The following is a 19,155-nucleotide window of genomic DNA, read 5'->3' on the forward strand; positions in this document are numbered from 1 at the left end:
ACACTCTCTTCCTCTCCCCACAGCCATCTAACCCCCACCGACACTCCTTACGCTCCCCACAGCCATCTAACCCCCACCGACACTCCTTACGCTCCCCACAGTCATCTAACCCCCACCCACACTCCCTTCCTTTCCCCACAGCCATCTAACCCCCACCCACATTCTCTTCCTCTCCCCACAGCCATCTAACCCCCACCGACACTCCTTACGCTCCCCACAGTCATCTAACCCCCACCCACACTCCCTTCCTTTCCCTACAGCCATCTAACCTATACCCACACTCCCTTCCTCTCCCCAGTGCTTTTGCTGTACTTGTATTGTGCTCCATTGATGCGTAAAGCAAAGTGCATGGCGTTACATAACATGCCATCAGCAGCTGGGTTAAAGCACAGCCATGTCTGCAAAATGCCAGGAAAAGAAGAAGGGAAAGATAATCTCGAGAGATTGTGGAATGGACGGGGTGTTCGAATTCTAATAATTTCTTTATACAGTACATGAACGAGGCTTGTAAGGTCAGCTTGGAGAGCGAGAGAGAGAGAGCCAGGGATCTTGTCATCTCATGTCCCACTTTGTTGTTGTTGCTATATACATTATAAGGGTATCCTTATTATATAGAAATGTATTTGTAAGAAGGACTCTAGCACCCTCTTGTGATTAGTGTGTGTAAACGCCAGCAAAGTTGGTGTCATAAAAAAAAAAAAAATAGACATCTATTTCACAATGCTTTCTGTAAAGGGCAGGGAGCTAGAACAATCTTGAGCACATTCATGGATGGACTCAAAAAATACTTTTCTTTGGTCAGGTTATAAGTTTCCAGTGCCCAGTGAGAAACAAACAGACGCAGAGCATCCTCCTGACTAATAAGACGAGCCATGCCTGGAATTTGCAGCCCGTGATTGATGGCGAGCACTGGAAAGGGGTAGAAACTGTGAGGGTGGATGCACACCAGCAGAACAGGACATACGACATCACTTACTGCCCCCTGACCATGAGCAGTGAGGGCAAGAAGCACCAGGTAAAACAGTATGAAACCCCAGGAGTACTTGGACCTTCAGCCCACAGCCCCGGGGTACTAAGATACCATGTAACCTTGTCTGTATATTGACATAGTGTTCCTCATGTTTCATGGCTTTCTGTAATAGTGTTTGTTTTCCATTATTCAGGGGTCCATCTTCTTCCCACTACCAGATGGGACAGGTTTAATGTACCTGCTTCAGGGAGTGTCTGAGCCCCCTAAATCATCTGGCAATGTTATCCGAGAGGTGCCGTGCAAAACCTCATACACTGAACTCCTCCATGTCAGAAACTGGCTGCCCAAAACACAGAGGTGATTAAATATGGGAAATCCACGATTGTAGGCAGAGCTGAAATAGATAGAACCGATAACTGTAGTATAAGAATGGGACTGATATTTGCCTTTTTACCATCCCAGTATTTTCCTGTTGTGTTTATCCAGGTTTCGAGTCGTTGTCGATATGGTGAAACCAGAACGCCTAGATAGCACCACCACCATTAAAGGCCTGGATTATCTTGAAGTACCGGGGGCAGCCAAAAGAGATTATAAACTGTCTTTTCACTCTCACAAAGAGGGCACCTTTTCTACAAAGGCAAGTGGCTTTTACTTCTCTGGGACTTCATGGCATGTAATGTTTTCTTCAGACATTAGTGTAATTTATAAACCAAAGAACAACCAATTACAAACACCACCCAGAAGTTAATAACATTTATACTTCTCCAAGATAAAGGATGTTAGATTTCCGAATGTAAAATGCAGATATTAGAACCAGCCGGAATCTACAAAACAATACAAATATCCATAGTGCAATCTGTATCCATGTATGTAAGTGATAAACTATATGAATAGAGCTCACAAGTGTAGAGCCGTACCAGGCTCTTTATAAGGAACTTCAAGGTGCCAATACTGGCTCGGAATATTCACCAACAGGCAGCGTGAAGTAGCTCTTCAAAATATTTTTTTTTTTTTTTTATTCTTTATTTTTGTTTCACAATGCTCATTTAACACATGGAAAATGCGAACTGAACATGTATAAGATGCAAACATATGTGGTATAAACATCAAAAAAAAAATATTATGCATTGTGAAAAAAATTTTTTTTTGAAAAGATGAGGTACAGACAGAGTAAAAATTCGAGAGGTCTCAGTGGCAACCTGGTTGTCGGCTGTCTATTGGTTTCATGTATGTGTGCCACTAAGAGGGGGTTATCCCCAGTGCTGTGGTATCCTAGTGATGCATGTCAGGTCTGTCGGGGGGGGGGTCGTAAAATTGAGCCCATTGCTCCCTTGCAGGTCCAGTCTCACAGGTTAGGCCCTTTGTGTTACGTATGTACATAGTGTCCGGTGAGGTATGAAACATGTCTAGTCGCAGCTTGGGAGTCGTGTGTATGGTGCGAGTGCTAGGGTGTAGGTCGGGTTTGTGCGTGGTGTGTCTTGCTTCCAGGAATGTCAGTGTGGTGGTGGGTAGTCCTTCCCCAGGAGGGGGTAAATGGTGCAGTGTTTATCACCCTCAGGGTATGTCCTTCATGGTGGCACAGCGGGTCCATGCGCTTTCCGTGCATGTCTGGGCGTGAACTCTGGGACGTCGGCTGGGTTCAATTGCGACAGGCTTCGTCCTCCCTGGCGTGGCGGTGTCAGTATGCCCAGGGTGGTAAGTAGTGAGTCGAGCTCCTGGGCGCTGGTTACTCTGTGTGTGGTCCCACCGTGGGAGAAGGTGACCGCTCTTGGGGATCCCCACTTATACGGTATATTCTTGTTTCTCAGGTGCTGTAGGCTCGGCTGCATCCCCTTTCTCCATGCAAGGGTGGTCCTGGTTAGGTCCGGGAAAATGGACAGCGTAGATCCTTCAAAGATCAGAGGTGTTTTCCCTCGGAGCGCCGTAAGGGTCAATGCCTTGTGTTGGAGCGATTGGAATCTAACTATTAGATCCATGGATGCGGTGTCAGGGGCTCTGAGAGGTTTTGGGAGCCGGAACATACCATCAAGCTGTACGGCCTTCGCTTGTTTGGGCGGCAGGATGGTATTTAAAAGGCGTCTAAGGAAATGTGGTGCCTCTACGGTCCCCACTGAGTCAGGGATGCCCCTGATTTTCAAATTGTGCCCCCTGCGGCGGTCCTCCATTGCGTCCAGCCTATCAGTGGAGGCTTTTAGGTTGCACTGGAGGTCGGCAACTTGTTGTTCCACCGCTGTTAGCCTTGTATCTTGGGCTCCGGTGATTTCTTCCAGCTTGGTGGTTTTAGAGCTTACCGCGTCTATGGCCGTTTTGTAGTGGGCCATATCGGCCGCGATTTGTTTCCTCAGCTCGCTCAGCATATGTTGGAGCAGGTCCGCCGTTACCGGGTCTCCCGGCTTCGAGGTGGCCTTGGCAGGCTCCGATGGTTTGTTAGCCGTGGCTCCTATGTCCAGGTCGGCAGTAAAATCATCCGAGGAGTAGGAGTATAGGTCGTCCGCCGACGCCATTTTGTCCCATGCGGCCTTGGCCGTGCCGCGGAACATATCTGCGATATCTCGGCTCGTGGGGACTTTATCTGTCCTGGTTTTTTTAGTTTTTTTGCCCATGACACCTCAGTGTACCACCGGTAAGAGGGTTGTTCAAGGTTGAGGGTCTTCTCCACCTTTTAGGGTGCAATTTTTCTGGATGAGATACGGAGCTCAGGATTATGCGACCGACCAGTTCCCTAGCTGGCTCCGCCCCCCTTCAAAATATTTTTGAGTAAAAAAACGTAAAAAATATCCACGGTAGTCTATGAAATGCAGTGTGTAATAAAATATGGCAATATACACTACTGCAACAACATCAAGTCCTTTAGTGAGCAGCAAACGCATTGCGACTAGTTAAAGGGATACTACAGTGCCAGGAATATAAAACTGCCTCGCACTCCCCCCCCCTCCTTCAGTGCTGGGTCGAAGCTCCTCCACCTCTGATGTCCTGAGATGAGCACGCACTAATGTGCATGCGTGACAAAAACAGCATGCGCATTAGACCTCCCCAAAGGAAAGCATTGAATCAATGCTTTCCCATAGGGACAAATCTGACACTGGAGGTCCTCATGCAGGGTGTGAGGACGTCCAGCATCAGATACCGAACCAAAGGTCAGTTTTAATTAAGGAAGCCCCCTGGTAGATAGCCACTGTGGGCAGACTTAGAGCCTCAATATAAACATTGCAGAACTAAGGGCAAAAGGGTCACAGCACCCAGACCACTTCAATGAGCTGAAATGGTCTGAGTGCCTATAGTGTCCCTTTGAAAGTCTTCCTCAGTGCTGAATAGGTTGTTAAGAGCAAATGTCTCTTATTTATACCCCTTCCGAATTAGTTGAGTGCATTCACCTGTTGACACGCCGTATTCCTTCCCGGTCGCGCTCGATAAGTGCCAAGTCATTTCCAGCACTTTGGTGATGTCACTTCCGGTCTATCATACTAGATCCAGTCTTGGACCGGAAGATGTGCGGAGTTCATAATGGAAAATGGCAAAATGCCCTCAATCTACTAGTAATGCAATTGCATAAACAGCTATTTCTAGTCATCAAATGAAATGTAGAGGTTCATAACCATTAACACAATACCATAGAACCAATAACAGGAAACAAATCTGGAACACAACGCAACAGCTCCAACCAGGAAGACATTCCTCAAAGGCAAATGAAATAACATCAAACAGGTCCGGATCAGGCTGTGAAAACATAAAAACAGGAGCCCATGGGATAAATCGATACTATAAACCAACATCAGGCCAGATAACTTATAGGCGTTAATCTACATCCCAAAATGAATCCCAAAAGTCCAAACCGGTATAATCAAACCAACCCTCGTAAATACAATGCCCCACTTACCATACCATCGAATCCAATCACATACAACGAGCAACTACATGTAAATACATGCTGATAAAATGCTTCGTATCGGGTGGGACAATACTCGCCTATAATTTTATTGCAAGACACGGAGGCTCATATGGCAAGTTGAAAGCTAACCAACCACCGCAAAAAACACATAAATAACAGGTCGAAAATAAAATTCACTCTGGCAATGAGATCCTCCAAACATGCACCCGAAGCCATAATCGAAGAGGCAGATGCACATCCCAAGTGGAGGAATATCGATGTCCGGGCAGACGAGAGAGACGGGAACCGCGTAGAAGGCAACACACCAAAGGATATTGGTCTGCGGGACAACCATCAAAACCGTGATGGGTCGAAAGATATAGCCGACCTATACAGGTTGATAGTTTGGCAAGCCCTGCCAGCTTCAAAGAGAGACATCAGGAATTGCAGAATCGGGGTCACAGGAGCTGAAACTGGATCCGCGTCCCTAGCCAGGCACCAGCCAGCCCAAGATCGCCAAGCTGATCCATATGAACGTCTAATGCCAGGAGTCCATGTGTCAGCCAACAATCGTTGAGTACTCCGAAACTCCCTGGACCTCCCAGGGTCCCCTGAAATCTGCCATGCCACGAGAAGGAGGGAACCGTCCACCACCAGAGGGTGACAACATTCGGACAGATCGCGAAGCAACCAATAACATTTGTCCACCTTTCTTTTCCACTAGGAAGATATTGTTTATGACCCCTTCGGGGTGTCGTGGGGCAAGCTCGATCACCTCTTTTCCAAGGAAAGCGGACAATTCCTCGTTGATCAACCTGCGGTCCAGGAGGGAGAAGCAGATCGGTCGCGGATACGTGAGGGCAGTCCCCGCGTCCACGGGAGGAGCAGACCCAAGATCGCCTCTGGCGAAAGAGGTCAAAGCCGAATCCCTCTCAGAGTCGCTTTCAGACTCTGCGCCAGCCTCCTCACTAGACCCGATTTCTAAGTCGAATTCTCTTGTGCTCTTGCACATTTCTATCGCGTCGCCCGTTCTGCCTGCCGTGGAAAGGCTCTCTTGCATGGTTGAGACACACTTTCTAGGGTGACCGAAGGTTCTGGAGGCAGAGGGGGAGGTATGCTTGGATTTGTGCTTGGCCTTTCTGGGTGCCTCACCTGAAGGGTCCATAGCAGGATGCAAGTGGCGCGTTGTGGAGCCAGAAACTTGTGCGTCCAAAGAACGCACGAGCAGGGCCTGGGAAATTGTCTGAGACAAAGCCGATTACATGGAACCCATGGCTGCCATAATGGCGTCCGTCACCTAAACAGCTGTAGAGCAATACAGAATAGTAAGGGTTAATCCCCCAAACTAGACTAGCCAGGGAAGGGTAAATAGAAGTGTTATGGTTGCCTCCAGGCTGGCTGGAAGTTGGACCGTAGAAAGAATGCTCCTACCGCTCACCAAAGTACCATCAGCACCGTAGACACCATAAGTACTACACCGACACCATAAGAGAGTGCCGTCTCTTATTGGGGGAATCTGCTACAAGGGATTGCTATGCTAGTCATACTCCATTGCTAAATCACTACTAAGCTCTTCTAAGAGCTCCTGTCTTGTTCCTGTCTTGCTCTCTAAAGGAGTCTACAGTGGTTATGGTGTCGGCTGGAGTGCTTGGAGACCTCAGGAAGCACTAGGAGCATCCTTCAACGGAGGTACAAAGTCGGAGTGCCCGTCGATCCGTTACAAATTTTAACGGATAGGATTGTTGAACATCTAAAATCACACCTGATTACTTCAGGTAGATCATGCCAAACTAATCTTATAGATTTTTTTGATTGGGTAACTAAAATTATAGATCAGGGTGGTGCAGTAGACATTGCTTACCTAGATTTCAGTAAGGCTTTTGACACTGTTGCACATAGAAGGCTTATCAACAAACTACAATCTTTGAGTTTGGATTCCAATATTGTTGAATGGGTAAGGCAGTGGCTGAGTGACAGGCAACAGAGGGTTGTAGTCAATGGAGTATATTCAAAGCTTGGGCTTGTCACCAGTGGGGTACCTCAGGGATCTGTACTTGGACCCATTCTCTTTAATATTTTTATTAGTGATATTGCAGAAGGTCTTGATGGTGAGGTGTGTCTTTTTTGCGGATGATACTAAGACATGTAACAGGGTTGATGTTCCAGGAGGGATAAGCCAAATGGAAAATGATTTAGGTAAACTAGAAAAATGGTCAGAGTTGTGGCAACTGACATTTAATGTGGATAAGTGCAAGATAATGCATCTTGGACATAAAACCCCAAGGGCAGAGTACAGAATATTTGATAGAGTCCTAACCTCAACATCTGAGGAAAGGGATTTAGGGGTGATTATTTCTGATGACTTAAAGGTAGGCAGACAATGTAATAGAGCAGCAGGAAATGCTAGCAGAATGCTTGGTTGTATAGGGAGAGGTATTGGCAGTAGAAAGAGGGAAGTGCTCATGCCATTGTACAGAACACTGGTGAGACCTCACTTAGAGCAGGACTGGACTGGGATAAAAATTTGGCCCGGGCATTTTTTTATCACAGCGGTCCACTAAGAAGGGGGCGGGGCAGAGAGGGTGTGTTTTGTCATCACTAACGACAAACACGCCCCCTCTCAAAGTGCAGACCATGCGCAGAGCTCTGCTAAAGAGCTCTAGCATGAGAAAAAAGCCCTGTATTTGTTCTGCACAGCGCAAGCAAATTTAATAACATGCTTGCACTGTGTTTCCTTGCAACTTGTCTCTGGTGTCTCTATAAATGGATACCAGGAGACAAAAATGCCAGGAAAGAGTATTGTGCATGTGTTTGGAGCCTGCTTGTGGGATTGTGTGTGCGTATAGAGTGAGCTGATTGTGGTGTGGTATTGTGTAATAAGGTCGGTTTTAGTTCTGTTGTGTTTGTGGTGTAATGTAATGCATATGTGGCTAGGGGCTGTAGAGAATGTGTGTACAGGGAGTGCAGAATTATTAAGCAAGTTGTATTTTTGAGGATTAATTTTATTATTGAACAACAACCATGTTCTCAATGAACCCAAAAAACTCATTAATATCAAAGCTGAATATTTTTGGAAGTAGTTTTTAGTTTGTTTTTAGTTATAGCTATTTTAGGGGGATATCTGTGTGTGCAGGTGACTATTACTGTGCATAATTATTAGGCAACTTAACAAAAAACAAATATATACCCATTTCAATTATTTATTTTTACCAGTGAAACCAATATAACATCTCAACATTCACAAATCTGACATTAAAAAACATAACAAAAACAAATCAGTGACCAATATAGCCACCTTTCTTTGCAAGGACACTCAAAAGCCTGCCATCCATGGATTCTGTCAGTGTTTTGATCTGTTCACCATCAACATTGCGTGCAGCAGCAATCACAGCCTCCCAGACACTGTTCAGAGAGGTGTACTGTTTTCCCTCCTTGTAAATCTCACATTTGATGATGGACCACAGGTTCTCAATGGGGTTCAGATCAGGTGAACAAGGAGGCCATGTCATTAGATTTCTTTTATACCCTTTCTTGCCAGCCACGCTGTGGAGTACTTGGACGCGTGTGATGGAGCATTGTCCTGCATGAAAATCATGTTTTTCTTGAAGGATGCAGACTTCTTCCTGTACCACTGCTTGAAGAAGGTGTCTTCCAGAAACTGGGAGTTGAGCTTGACTCCATCCTCAACCCGAAAAGGCCCCCTAAGCTCATCTTTGATGATACCAGCCCAAACCAGTACTCCACCTCCACCTTGCTGGCGTCTGAATCGGACTGGAGCTCTCTGCCCTTTACCAATCCATCCATCTGGCCCATCATGACTCACTCTCATTTCATCAGTCCATAAAACCTTAGAAAAATCAGTCTTGAGATATTTCTTGGCCCAGTCTTGACGTTTCAGCTTGTGTGTCTTGTTCAGTGGTGGTGTCTTTCAGCCTTTCTTACCTTGGCCATGTCTCTGAGTATTGCACACCTTGTGCTTTTGGGCACTCCAGTGATGTTGCAGCTCTGAAATATGGCCAAACTGGTGGCAAGTGGCATCTTGGCAGCTGCACGCTTGACTTTTCTCAGTTCATGGGCAGTTATTTGGCGCCTTGGTTTCTCCACACGCTTCTTGTGACCCTGTTGACTATTTTGAATGAAACGCTTGATTGTTCGATGATCACGCTTCAGAAGCTTTGCAATTTTAAGAGTGCTGCATCCCTCTGCAAGATATCTCACTATTTTTGACTTTTCTGAGCCTGTCAAGTCCTTCTTTTGACCCATTTTGCCAAAGGAAAGGAAGTTGCCTAATAATTATGCACACCTGATATAGGGTGTTGATGTCATTAGACCACACCCCTTCTCATTACAGAGATGCACATCACCTAATATGCTTAATTGGTAGTAGGCTTTCGAGCCTATACAGCTTGGAGTAAGACAACATGCATAAAGAGGATGATGTGGTCAAAATACTAATTTGCCTAATAATTCTGCACACAGTGTATAGGGGATGTAGTAAGTGTGTGCATACAGGCTATAGTGTGTGTGTGTGTATATAGGTGATGTAGTGGTTGTAGAGAGTGTGTGTTTTTAGGGGTGTAGTATGTGTTTGCTTACAAGGAATCTAGTGTGTGTGTATAGGGGATCCAGAGTGTGTATGCGTGTGTGTGTGTGTGTATATTATATTATATATATATATTAAGTATTGTGTATGTGTGTGGTGCAGTGTGTTGGGGAGATTCTGTGTGTATGTGAGGGGTGCAGTATGTGTGTATGATGGATGATGTGTGTGAGGGTGCGGTGTGAGGGTGCTGTGTATGATGTGTGAGAGAGTGCTGAGTGTGATAGTGCTGAGGGTGATGTGTGTGAGAGAGTGCTGAGTGTGATAGTGCTAAGGGTGATGTGTGTCAGAGAGTGCTGAGTGTGATAGTGCTGTGGATGATGTGTGAGAGAGTGCTGAGTGTGATAGTGCTGTGGATGATGTGTGAGAGAGTGCTGAGTGTGAGAGTGCTAAGGGTGATGTGTGTGAGAGAGTGCTGAGTGTGATAGTGCTGTGGATGATGTGTGTGAGAGTGCTGAGGGTGATGTGTGTGAGAGTGTTGTGTGTTGGGGTAAATAAACAAATAAAAAAATCTAAGCAGGCATTATATCCCCCCCCTCCCGTCTTACCTTTAGTCTGGGAGGGGGGGACCGGCACGGTGGTACTTGGGAAGTGGGGAGAGAGGCACTCGCACACCTTCCCTTGTGGTCCAGTGGTGAGTGAACTCTAGTCTGCGTGCTAGAGTTCACTCTCGCCAGATCCGGTCGTTGCCATGGCAACGCACCAGATCTAGTGAAAGGAACCCGGCGGAGCTGCAAGTTAGAGCTCCGCCGGGTCCTTCTCTCCCTCCCCACTGATCACTGATCTCCCCACCGGCCCATAAAGGCACACAGCGGGGCCGGCGCTCGGATAGTGCCGGCCCTGCATAGACCGGCAGGGGAGATCCTGGGACCTCCCTTGACGGCCTCTGCCCCTGGCCACCGAGGCCCACCGGGCATTTGCCCGGTGTGCCCGATGGCCAGTCCGGGCCTGACTTGGAGTATTGTACGCAGTACTGGAGACCGTATCTCTAGAAGGATATTGATACTTTAGAGAGAGTTCAGAGAAGGGCTACTAAACTGGTTCATGGATTGCAGGATAAAATTTACCAGGAAAGGTTAAAGGATCTTAACATGTATAGCTTGGAGGAAAGACGAGACAGGGGGGATATGATAGAAACATTTAAATACATAAAGGGAATCAACACAGTAAAGGAGGAGACTATATTTAAAAGAAGAAAAACTACCACAACAAGAGGACATAGTCTTAAATTAGAGGGACAAAGGTTTAAAAATAATATCAGGAAGTATTACTTTACTGAGAGGGTAGTTGATGCATGGAATAGCCTTCCCGCTGAAGTGGTAGAGGTTAACACAGTAAAGGAGTTTAAGCATGCGTGGGATAGGCATAAGGCTATCCTAACTATAAGATAAGGCCAGGGACTAATGAAAGTATTTAGAAAATTGGGCAGACTAGATGGGCCGAATGGTTCTTATCTGCCGTCACATTCTATGTTCTATGCCTGGCAGTGTCCCTGGGACAACGCCCTGCTGGGGAAAAAATAGGACAGGAAAAAAGAGTAAGGGGAGAGGCACAGACAGGCAATACAGTCACATACTCCTCCCCTGGGCCTGAGAGATAATTGAGTCAGGAACTGCACAAACTCGATTATCTCCAGGCACAGAAAAACACACAATCTCACAACACCCCAAAAGTACCCCCAAAATCTATGAAACCCCCAAGAGTCACATCCCCAGATAGCCCCGATCTGAGTGCCCATCCTATCCAAAAATCACTCTGATCGGTTCAGTGGTTCGGATTTTTCCATGGTAGTCAACGTTTAACATGTATTTTTACATGGCCCATAGTCATTGGGCAGAGGCATCTTTGCCACACTGGCACTTGGTCAGGGAGTGGCCTAGGTTATTATATATGCATTATTTTTTCATTATATTTGTATTCTTTGCTGCTATTGGTGGACAGTAAAGAAAGGGATATGCAATATGAGCCTCCGTGTCTTGTTATAAAATCCTGGGTTAACTCCCAAGGTGAAAAAAAAAAGAAAAGATTTTTGCAGTTTTTTTGACAAGTCATGCCAAACATTCTGGAAATTTAAAACAAACGTGTGTCTTTTCACTAACAATAAATTCCTTTGTGTTGCAGGTGACCTTCCGCAATGAGATTACCCAAGAATATTTATTTTACTTTATTACTTTCAAAGCAATACCACCAGGTATCATCAGCACCATAGAGATGGTAACACCAGTTCGGCAGAGTACAGTTGCCACTGTGAAGGTGGACAATCCCTTAACATTACCCGTCACATTTGTCACAGAGTGCAGAGTGCCAGAGATTAATCTACCCCCTCATCTTACCGTACCTGCACAGTCTGAGGTAATCTGCCCCCTTTATCACAGTACTTACCCTGTATAAAGTAATCTGCTCTTCTTATCACAGTACCTGTTCGGTATAAAGTCATCTTCCCCCATTATCACAGTACCTGTTCGGTATAAAGTCATCTTCCTCCCTTTATCACAGTACCTGTTCGGTATAAAGTAATCTGACCCCCTTATCACAGTACCTGTTCGGTATAAAGTCATCTTCCCCCATTATCACAGAACCTGTTCGGTATAAAGTCATCTTCCTCCCTTTATCACAGTACCTGTTCGGTATAAAGTAATCTGCCCTTCTTATCACAGTACTTGTCCTTTATAAAGTAATCTGCCCCCCTTATCACAGTACCTGTTCGGTATAAAGTACCTGTTCGGTATAAAGTAATCTGTCCCCCTTATCACAGTACCTGTGCGGTATAAAGTAATCTGCCCTTCTTATCACAGCACCTGTTCTGTATAAAGTAATCTGCCCCCCCTTATCACAGTACTTGCCCTGTATAAAGTAATCTGCCCACCTTATCACAGTACCTGTTAGGTATAAAGTAATCTGCCCACCTTATCACAGTACCTGTTCGTTATAAAGTAATCTGCCCTTCTTATCACAGTACCTGTTCGGTATAAAGTAATCTGCCCTTCTTATCACAGTACCTGTTCGGTATAAAGTAATCTGCTATTCTTATCACAGTACCTGTTCGGTATAAAGTAATCTGCTATTCTTATCACAGTACCTGTTCGGCATGAAGTAATCTGCCCCCTTATCACAGCACCTGTTCGGTATGAACTAATCTGCCCCCCTTATCACAGTACTTGCCCTGTATAAAGTAATCGGCCCACCTTATCACAGTACCTGTTCAGGATAAAGTAATCTGCCCTTCTTATCACAGTACCTGTTCTGTATAAAGTAATCTGCCCACTTTATCACAGTACCTGTTCGGTATAAAGTAATCTGCCCTTTTTATCACAGTACCTGTTCGGTATAAAGTAATCTGCTATTCTTATCACAGTACCTGTTCGGCATGAAGTAATCTGCCCCCTTATCACAGCACCTGTTCGGTATGAACTAATCTGCCCCCCTTATCACAGTACTTGCCCTGTATAAAGTAATCGGCCCACCTTATCACAGTACCTGTTCGGTATAAAGTAATATGCCCTTCTTATCACAGTACCTGTTCTGTATCAAGTAATCTGCCCACTTTATCACAGTACCTGTTCGGTATAAAGTAATCTGCCCTTTTTATCACAGTACCTGTTCGGTATAAAGTAATCTGCTATTCTTATCACAGTACCTGTTCGGCATGAAGTAATCTGCCCCCTTATCACAGCACCTGTTCGGTATGAACTAATCTGCCCCCACTTATCACAGTACCTGTTCGGTATGAACTAATCTGCCCCCCTTATCACAGTACCTGTTCTGTATAAAGTAATCTGCCCCCCTTATCACAGTACTTGCCCTGTATAAAGTAATCTGCCCCCCTTATCACAGTACTTGCCCTGTATAAAGTAATCTGCCCACCTTATCACAGTACCTGTTTGGTATAAAGTAATCTGCCCTTTTTATCACAGTACCTGTTCGGTATAAAGTAATCTGCTATTCTTATCACAGTACCTGTTCTGCATGAAGTAATCTGCCCCCTTATCACAGTACCTGTTCGGTATAAACTAATCTTCCCTTCTTATCACATTCCTTGTTCTGTATAAAGTAATGTAATCTGCCCCCCTTATCACAGTACTTGCCCTGTATAAAGTAATCTGCACCCCTTATCACAGCACCTGTTCGGTATGAAGTAATCTGCCCCCCTTATCACAGTACTTGCCCTGTATAAAGTAATCTGCCCCCTTATCACAGTACTTGCCCTGTATAAAGTAATCTGCCCACCTTATCACAGTACCTGTTCGATATAAAGTAATCTGCCCTTCTTATCACAGTACCTGTTCGGTATAAAGTAATCTGCTATTCTTATCACAGTACCTGTTCAGTATAAAGTAATCTGCTATTCTTATCACAGTACCTGTTCAGTATAAAGTAATCTGCCCTTCTTATCACAGTACCTGTTCGGTATTAAGTAATCTGCTATTCTTATCACAGTACCTGTTCAGTATAAAGTAATCTGCCCTTCTTATCACAGTACCTGTTCGGTATAAAGTAATCTGCTATTCTTATCACAGTACCTGTTCAGTATAAAGTAATCTGCCCTTCTTATCACAGTACCTGTTCGGTATTAAGTAATCTGCTATTCTTATCACAGTACCTGTTCAGTATAAAGTAATCTGCCCTTCTTATCACAGTACCTGTTCGGTATAAAGTAATCTGCTATTCTTACCACAGTACCTGTTCAGTATAAAGTAATCTGCCCTTCTTATCACAGTACCTGTTCGGTATAAAGTAATCTGCTATTCTTATCACAGTACCTGTTCGGTATAAAGTAATCTGCTATTCTTATCACAGTACCTGTTCAGAATAAAGTAATCTGCCCTTCTTATCACAGTACCGGAATAGTCAAAGGGAATTCACTTCATTGAATGTAAAAAAAAAATGTTTTTGTTTCTGATGTCCTGTCTCCTTCACAGGGAAGCCTGATGTTTGAGTATCAGCCCTTAAAGGCCGGTGAGTCAGTGGGACGGCTGACCTTGCAGAGCAATGACTTGGGTCTGTTTCAGTATGACTTGCTTCTCAAAGCCATGCCGGCCCTGCCTGAGAAACCACTTTATTTTCGTACAACTCTGGGGTCCAACCAGTCCCTGAGTGCCAAATTTATTAACTATACCCGACAAAGGACGGAGTATAGCTGCAAGGTAAGTTATGGCGTCCTCCGTGCTACCACGTCCAAATAAAATATTCATGTTAAATGCAGGTTAACTTACCTGCACCATATGTATCTCTCTCAGGTTGATAATTCTGATTTCCACGTGGAGAAGGTTGTCATGGCGGCTCCAGGCTCACAGGGTGGTTCTGAAGTCAGTGTTGAAGTCACCTACGAACCCATCCAACTTGGGGAGACACGAGCAGTCCTGCTCCTCTCTTCTCCGCTTGGGGGAGAATACACTGTACCACTTTTTGGCTCTGCTCTACCCCCAAAGCCACAAGGCCCACTACAGATCCGTGCTGGCTCCAGTATCTCGATCCCCTTCAAGAATGTCTTCCTACAGCCAACAACCTTCACTTTTCAGACAGATCCTCCAGTTTTTACGGCCAAGCCCTGCGAACAAGTTCGCCCCAAGAAGACCCACTACATATCTGTCGGTTTTGAAGCCTCTCACAGTGGAAGCAAGCTCCCAGTTACTGGCAAGCTGGTAGTCTCATGTCCTCGAGTCACCGGAAACACCCAAGCAATTTACTGGATCTATTACCTGAAGGGGGTGGTCTCTGAAAAGTGACATTGCCTGTCTCATTCCAAGCCCTGTATAAGTGGCAAATACGGTTTTAATCGTTTATCTTTAATCCCGATGTAATTTATCCCGTCCTATGCTCTCTATATTACAGTAATCTCTGGGCTATGATTAGTGGCCTTCTGGGAAAGTTGTTGATTTTGGATGTGATGTCACCTCACAGTCTCCTCAAAATCCTCTGCTTTCTCTGTCTCCCGGTAACAAGCTTTTCACATCTTGCCTTAAAGTTTTATATTTTTAAATAAAATGTTTAAATAAATGCATAGATATATTCATCACAAAGAGATGTAATGTGTGGTTTCATTTCTTTTTCCCACTGCTCTAAATTTAGTGACTTCTGAAATGTAAAGTTCTGTGAAAATTGGTGGAATTTAGCATGAAGAGCCAAATTAATTCATACCATGGATCGGGGCAGTGATTGGCTGAGAGACGTATTGGTTCATAGCGTGGATCGGGGTAGTGATTGGCTGAGAGACGTATTGGTTCATACCATGGATCGGGGTAGTGATTGGCTGAGAGACGTATTGGTTCATACCATGGATCGGGGCAGTGATTGGCTGAGAGACGTATTGGTTCATAGCGTGGATCGGGGTAGTGATTGGCTGAGAGACGTATTGGTTCATAGCGTGGATCGGGGTAGTGATTGGCTGAGAGACGTATTGGTTCATAGCGTGGATCGGGGTAGTGATTGGCTGAGAGACGTATTGGTTCATAGCGTGGATCGGGGCAGTGATTGGCTGAGAGACGTATTGGTTCATAGCGTGGATCGGGGTAGTGATTGTCTGAGAGACGTATTGGTTCATACCATGGATCGGGGTAGTGATTGGCTGAGAGACGTATTGGTTCATACCATGGATCGGGGTAGTGATTGGCTGAGAGACGTATTGGTTCATAGCGTGGATCGGGGCAGTGATTGGCTGAGAGACGTATTGGTTCATAGCGTGGATCGGGGTAGTGATTGGCTGAGAGACGTATTGGTTCATACCATGGATCGGGGTAGTGATTGGCTGAGAGACGTATTGGTTCATAGCGTGGATCGGGGCAGTGATTGGCTGAGAGACGTATTGGTTCATACCAGGGATCGGGGCAGTGATTGGCTGAGAGACGTATTAATTCATACTGGGAGTCGAGGCAGTGATTGGCTGAGAGCAGTATTAATTCATACCAGGGATTGGGGCAGTGATTGGCTGAGAGCCTTATTAATTCATACCAGGCAGTGATTGGCAGAGCTGCAATTCTGAGACCGAATATCTCGGCTGGAATCCTCTGGAGCTGGAAGAAAGCCCTGTGCAGTGATTAGAGCCCATTCTACCAGTAACTGGGCGACAAACAGTTCTGGGAGTCATCTGAGGTTACTGTGCCACACTTGACTTTTTATGCACAGACCCCCAGCATGGCTTCTCCATAGAAAACAGTATAAACCCCTCCCAGGCGTCTCTGTGTCTGGGAGATAATTGAGTCAATGGAAGGCTAACTCAATTATCTCTGTTACAGGAAACCATTCAATTTTACACAAAACACCTCAAAAACATATTCAGAATATACAGGAACCCCACAAATCTTATATCCCCAAATAGCCCCCAAATAGCTCAACGTCCAAATTGTCCAAATAACACTCAAATCCATTCGGTAGAATGGAATCGCCATTCGGGTAAAGTTTCACCTTTCGGGGGTTCCTGTGCAAACACAAACTCCCCCCTTGCTCCTAGGGAATAATACACTGTGACACCTAGCCCTGGGGGAATTAATACACTGTGACACCCAGCCTGGGGGGAATTAATACACTGTGACACCCAGCCTGGGGGGGGGGGGGGGAATTAATACACTGTGACACCCAGCCCTGGGGGAATTAATACACTGTGACACCCAGCCTGGGGGGAATTAATACACTGTGACACCCAGCCTGGGGGAGTTAATACACTGTGACACCTAGCCCTGGGGGGAATAATACACTGTGACACCCAGCCTGGGGGAGTTAATACACTGTGACACCTAGCCCTGGGGGGAATTAATACACTGTGACACCCAGCCTGGGGGGAATTAATACACTGTGACACCCAGCCTGGGGGGAATTCATACACTGTGACACCCAGCCTGGGGGGAATTCATACACTGTGACACCCAGCCTGGGGGGAATTAATACACTGTGACACCCAGCCTGGGGGGAATTAATACACTGTGACACCCAGCCCTGGGGGGGGAATTAATACACTGTGACACCCAGCCTGGGGGGAATTAATACACTGTGACACCCAGCCTGGGGGAGTTAATACACTGTGACACCTAGCCCTGGGGGGAATAATACACTGTGACACCCAGCCTGGGGGGAATTAATACACTGTGACACCCAGCCTGGGGGGAATTAATACACTGTGACACCCAGCCTGGGGGGAATTAATACACTGTGACACCCAGCCTGGGGGGAATTAATACACTGTGACACCCAGCCTGGGGGGGAATTAATACACTGTGACACCCAGCCTGGGGGGGAATTAATACACTGTGACACCCAGCCTGGGGGGAATTAATACACTGTGACACCCAGCCTGGGGGGAATTAATACACTGTGACACCCAGCCTGTGGGGAATTAATACACTGTGACACCCAGCCTGGGGGGAATTAATACACTGTGACACCCAGCCCTGGGGGAGTTAATACACTGTGACACCCAGCCCGGGGGGAATTAATACACTGTGACACCCAGCCTGGGGGGAATTAATACACTGTGACACCCAGCCTGGGGGGAATTAATACACTGTGACACCCAGCCTGGGGGGAATTAATACACTGTGACACCCAGCCTGGGGGGAATTAATACACTGTGACACCCAGCCTGGGGGGAATTAATACACTGTGACACCCAGCCTGGGGGGAATTAATACACTGTGACACCCAGCCCTGGGGGAGTTAATACACTGTGACACCCAGCCTGGGGGGAATTAATACACTGTGACACCCAGCCCGGGGGGAATTAATACACTGTGACACCCAGCCCTGGGGGGAATTAATACACTGTGACACCCAGCCCTGGGGGGAATAATACACTGTGACACCCAGCCTGGGGGTAATTAATACACTGTGACACCCAGCCCTGGGGGGAATTAATACACTGTGACACCCAGCCTGGGGGAATTAATACACTGTGACACCCAGCCCTGGGGGGAATTAATACACTGTGACACCCAGCCCTGGGGGAATTAATACACTGTGACACCCAGCCTGGGGGGAATTAATACACTGTGACACCCAGCCTGGGGGGAATTAATACACTGTGACACCCAGCCTGGGGGGAATTAATACACTGTGACACCCAGCCTGGGGGGAATTAATACACTGTGACACCCAGCCCTGGGGGGAATAATACACTGTGACACCCAGCCCTGGGGGGAATTAATACACTGTGACACCCAGCCTGGGGGGAATTAATACACTGTGACACCCAGCCTGGGGGGAATTAATACACTGTGACACCCAGCCCTGGGGGGATTAATACACTGTGACACCCAGCCTGGGGGGAATTAATACACTGTGACACCCAGCCTGGGGGGGAATTAATACACTGTGACACCCAGCCTGGGGGGAATTAATACACTGTGACACCCAGCCCTGGGGGGAATTAATACACTGTGACACCCAGCCTGGGGGAATTAATACACTGTGACACCCAGCCCTGGGTGGAATTAATACACTGTGACACCCAGCCTGGGGGAATTAATACACTGTGACACCCAGCCCTGGGGGGAATTAATACACTGTGACACCCAGCCTGGGGGGAATTAATACACTGTGACACCCAGCCTGGGGGGAATTAATACACTGTGACACCCAGCCTGGGGGGAATTAATACACTGTGACACCCAGCCTGGGGGGAATTAATACACTGTGACACCCAGCCCTGGGGGGAATTAATACACTGTGACACCCAGCCCTGGGGGGAATAATACACTGTGACACCCAGCCTGGGGGTAATTAATACAC

At 46.3% G+C, this 19,155-nt stretch overlaps 1 protein-coding gene across 1 annotated transcript in view; it reads left to right on the forward strand.

Annotated features, from left to right (window-relative positions):
* The window catches only part of HYDIN (HYDIN axonemal central pair apparatus protein), a 205,005-nt gene extending 189,543 nt beyond the window's left edge, over nt 1-15,462 (forward strand). Inside the window, exons 80-85 of the mRNA XM_063437790.1 lie at nt 803-1,015; nt 1,164-1,327; nt 1,457-1,607; nt 11,560-11,790; nt 14,358-14,582; nt 14,676-15,462. Of these exons, the coding sequence (XP_063293860.1) occupies nt 803-1,015; nt 1,164-1,327; nt 1,457-1,607; nt 11,560-11,790; nt 14,358-14,582; nt 14,676-15,164 (1,473 nt within the window). The 3' untranslated portion in view covers nt 15,165-15,462. The remainder of the gene's footprint in view (nt 1-802; nt 1,016-1,163; nt 1,328-1,456; nt 1,608-11,559; nt 11,791-14,357; nt 14,583-14,675) is intronic.
* The last annotated feature ends 3,693 nt before the right edge of the window (nt 15,463-19,155 follow it).

The sequence above is a fragment of the Pelobates fuscus genome, chromosome 12 (genome assembly GCF_036172605.1).
Source record: "Pelobates fuscus isolate aPelFus1 chromosome 12, aPelFus1.pri, whole genome shotgun sequence".
NCBI classification, from domain to species: domain Eukaryota; kingdom Metazoa; phylum Chordata; class Amphibia; order Anura; family Pelobatidae; genus Pelobates; species Pelobates fuscus.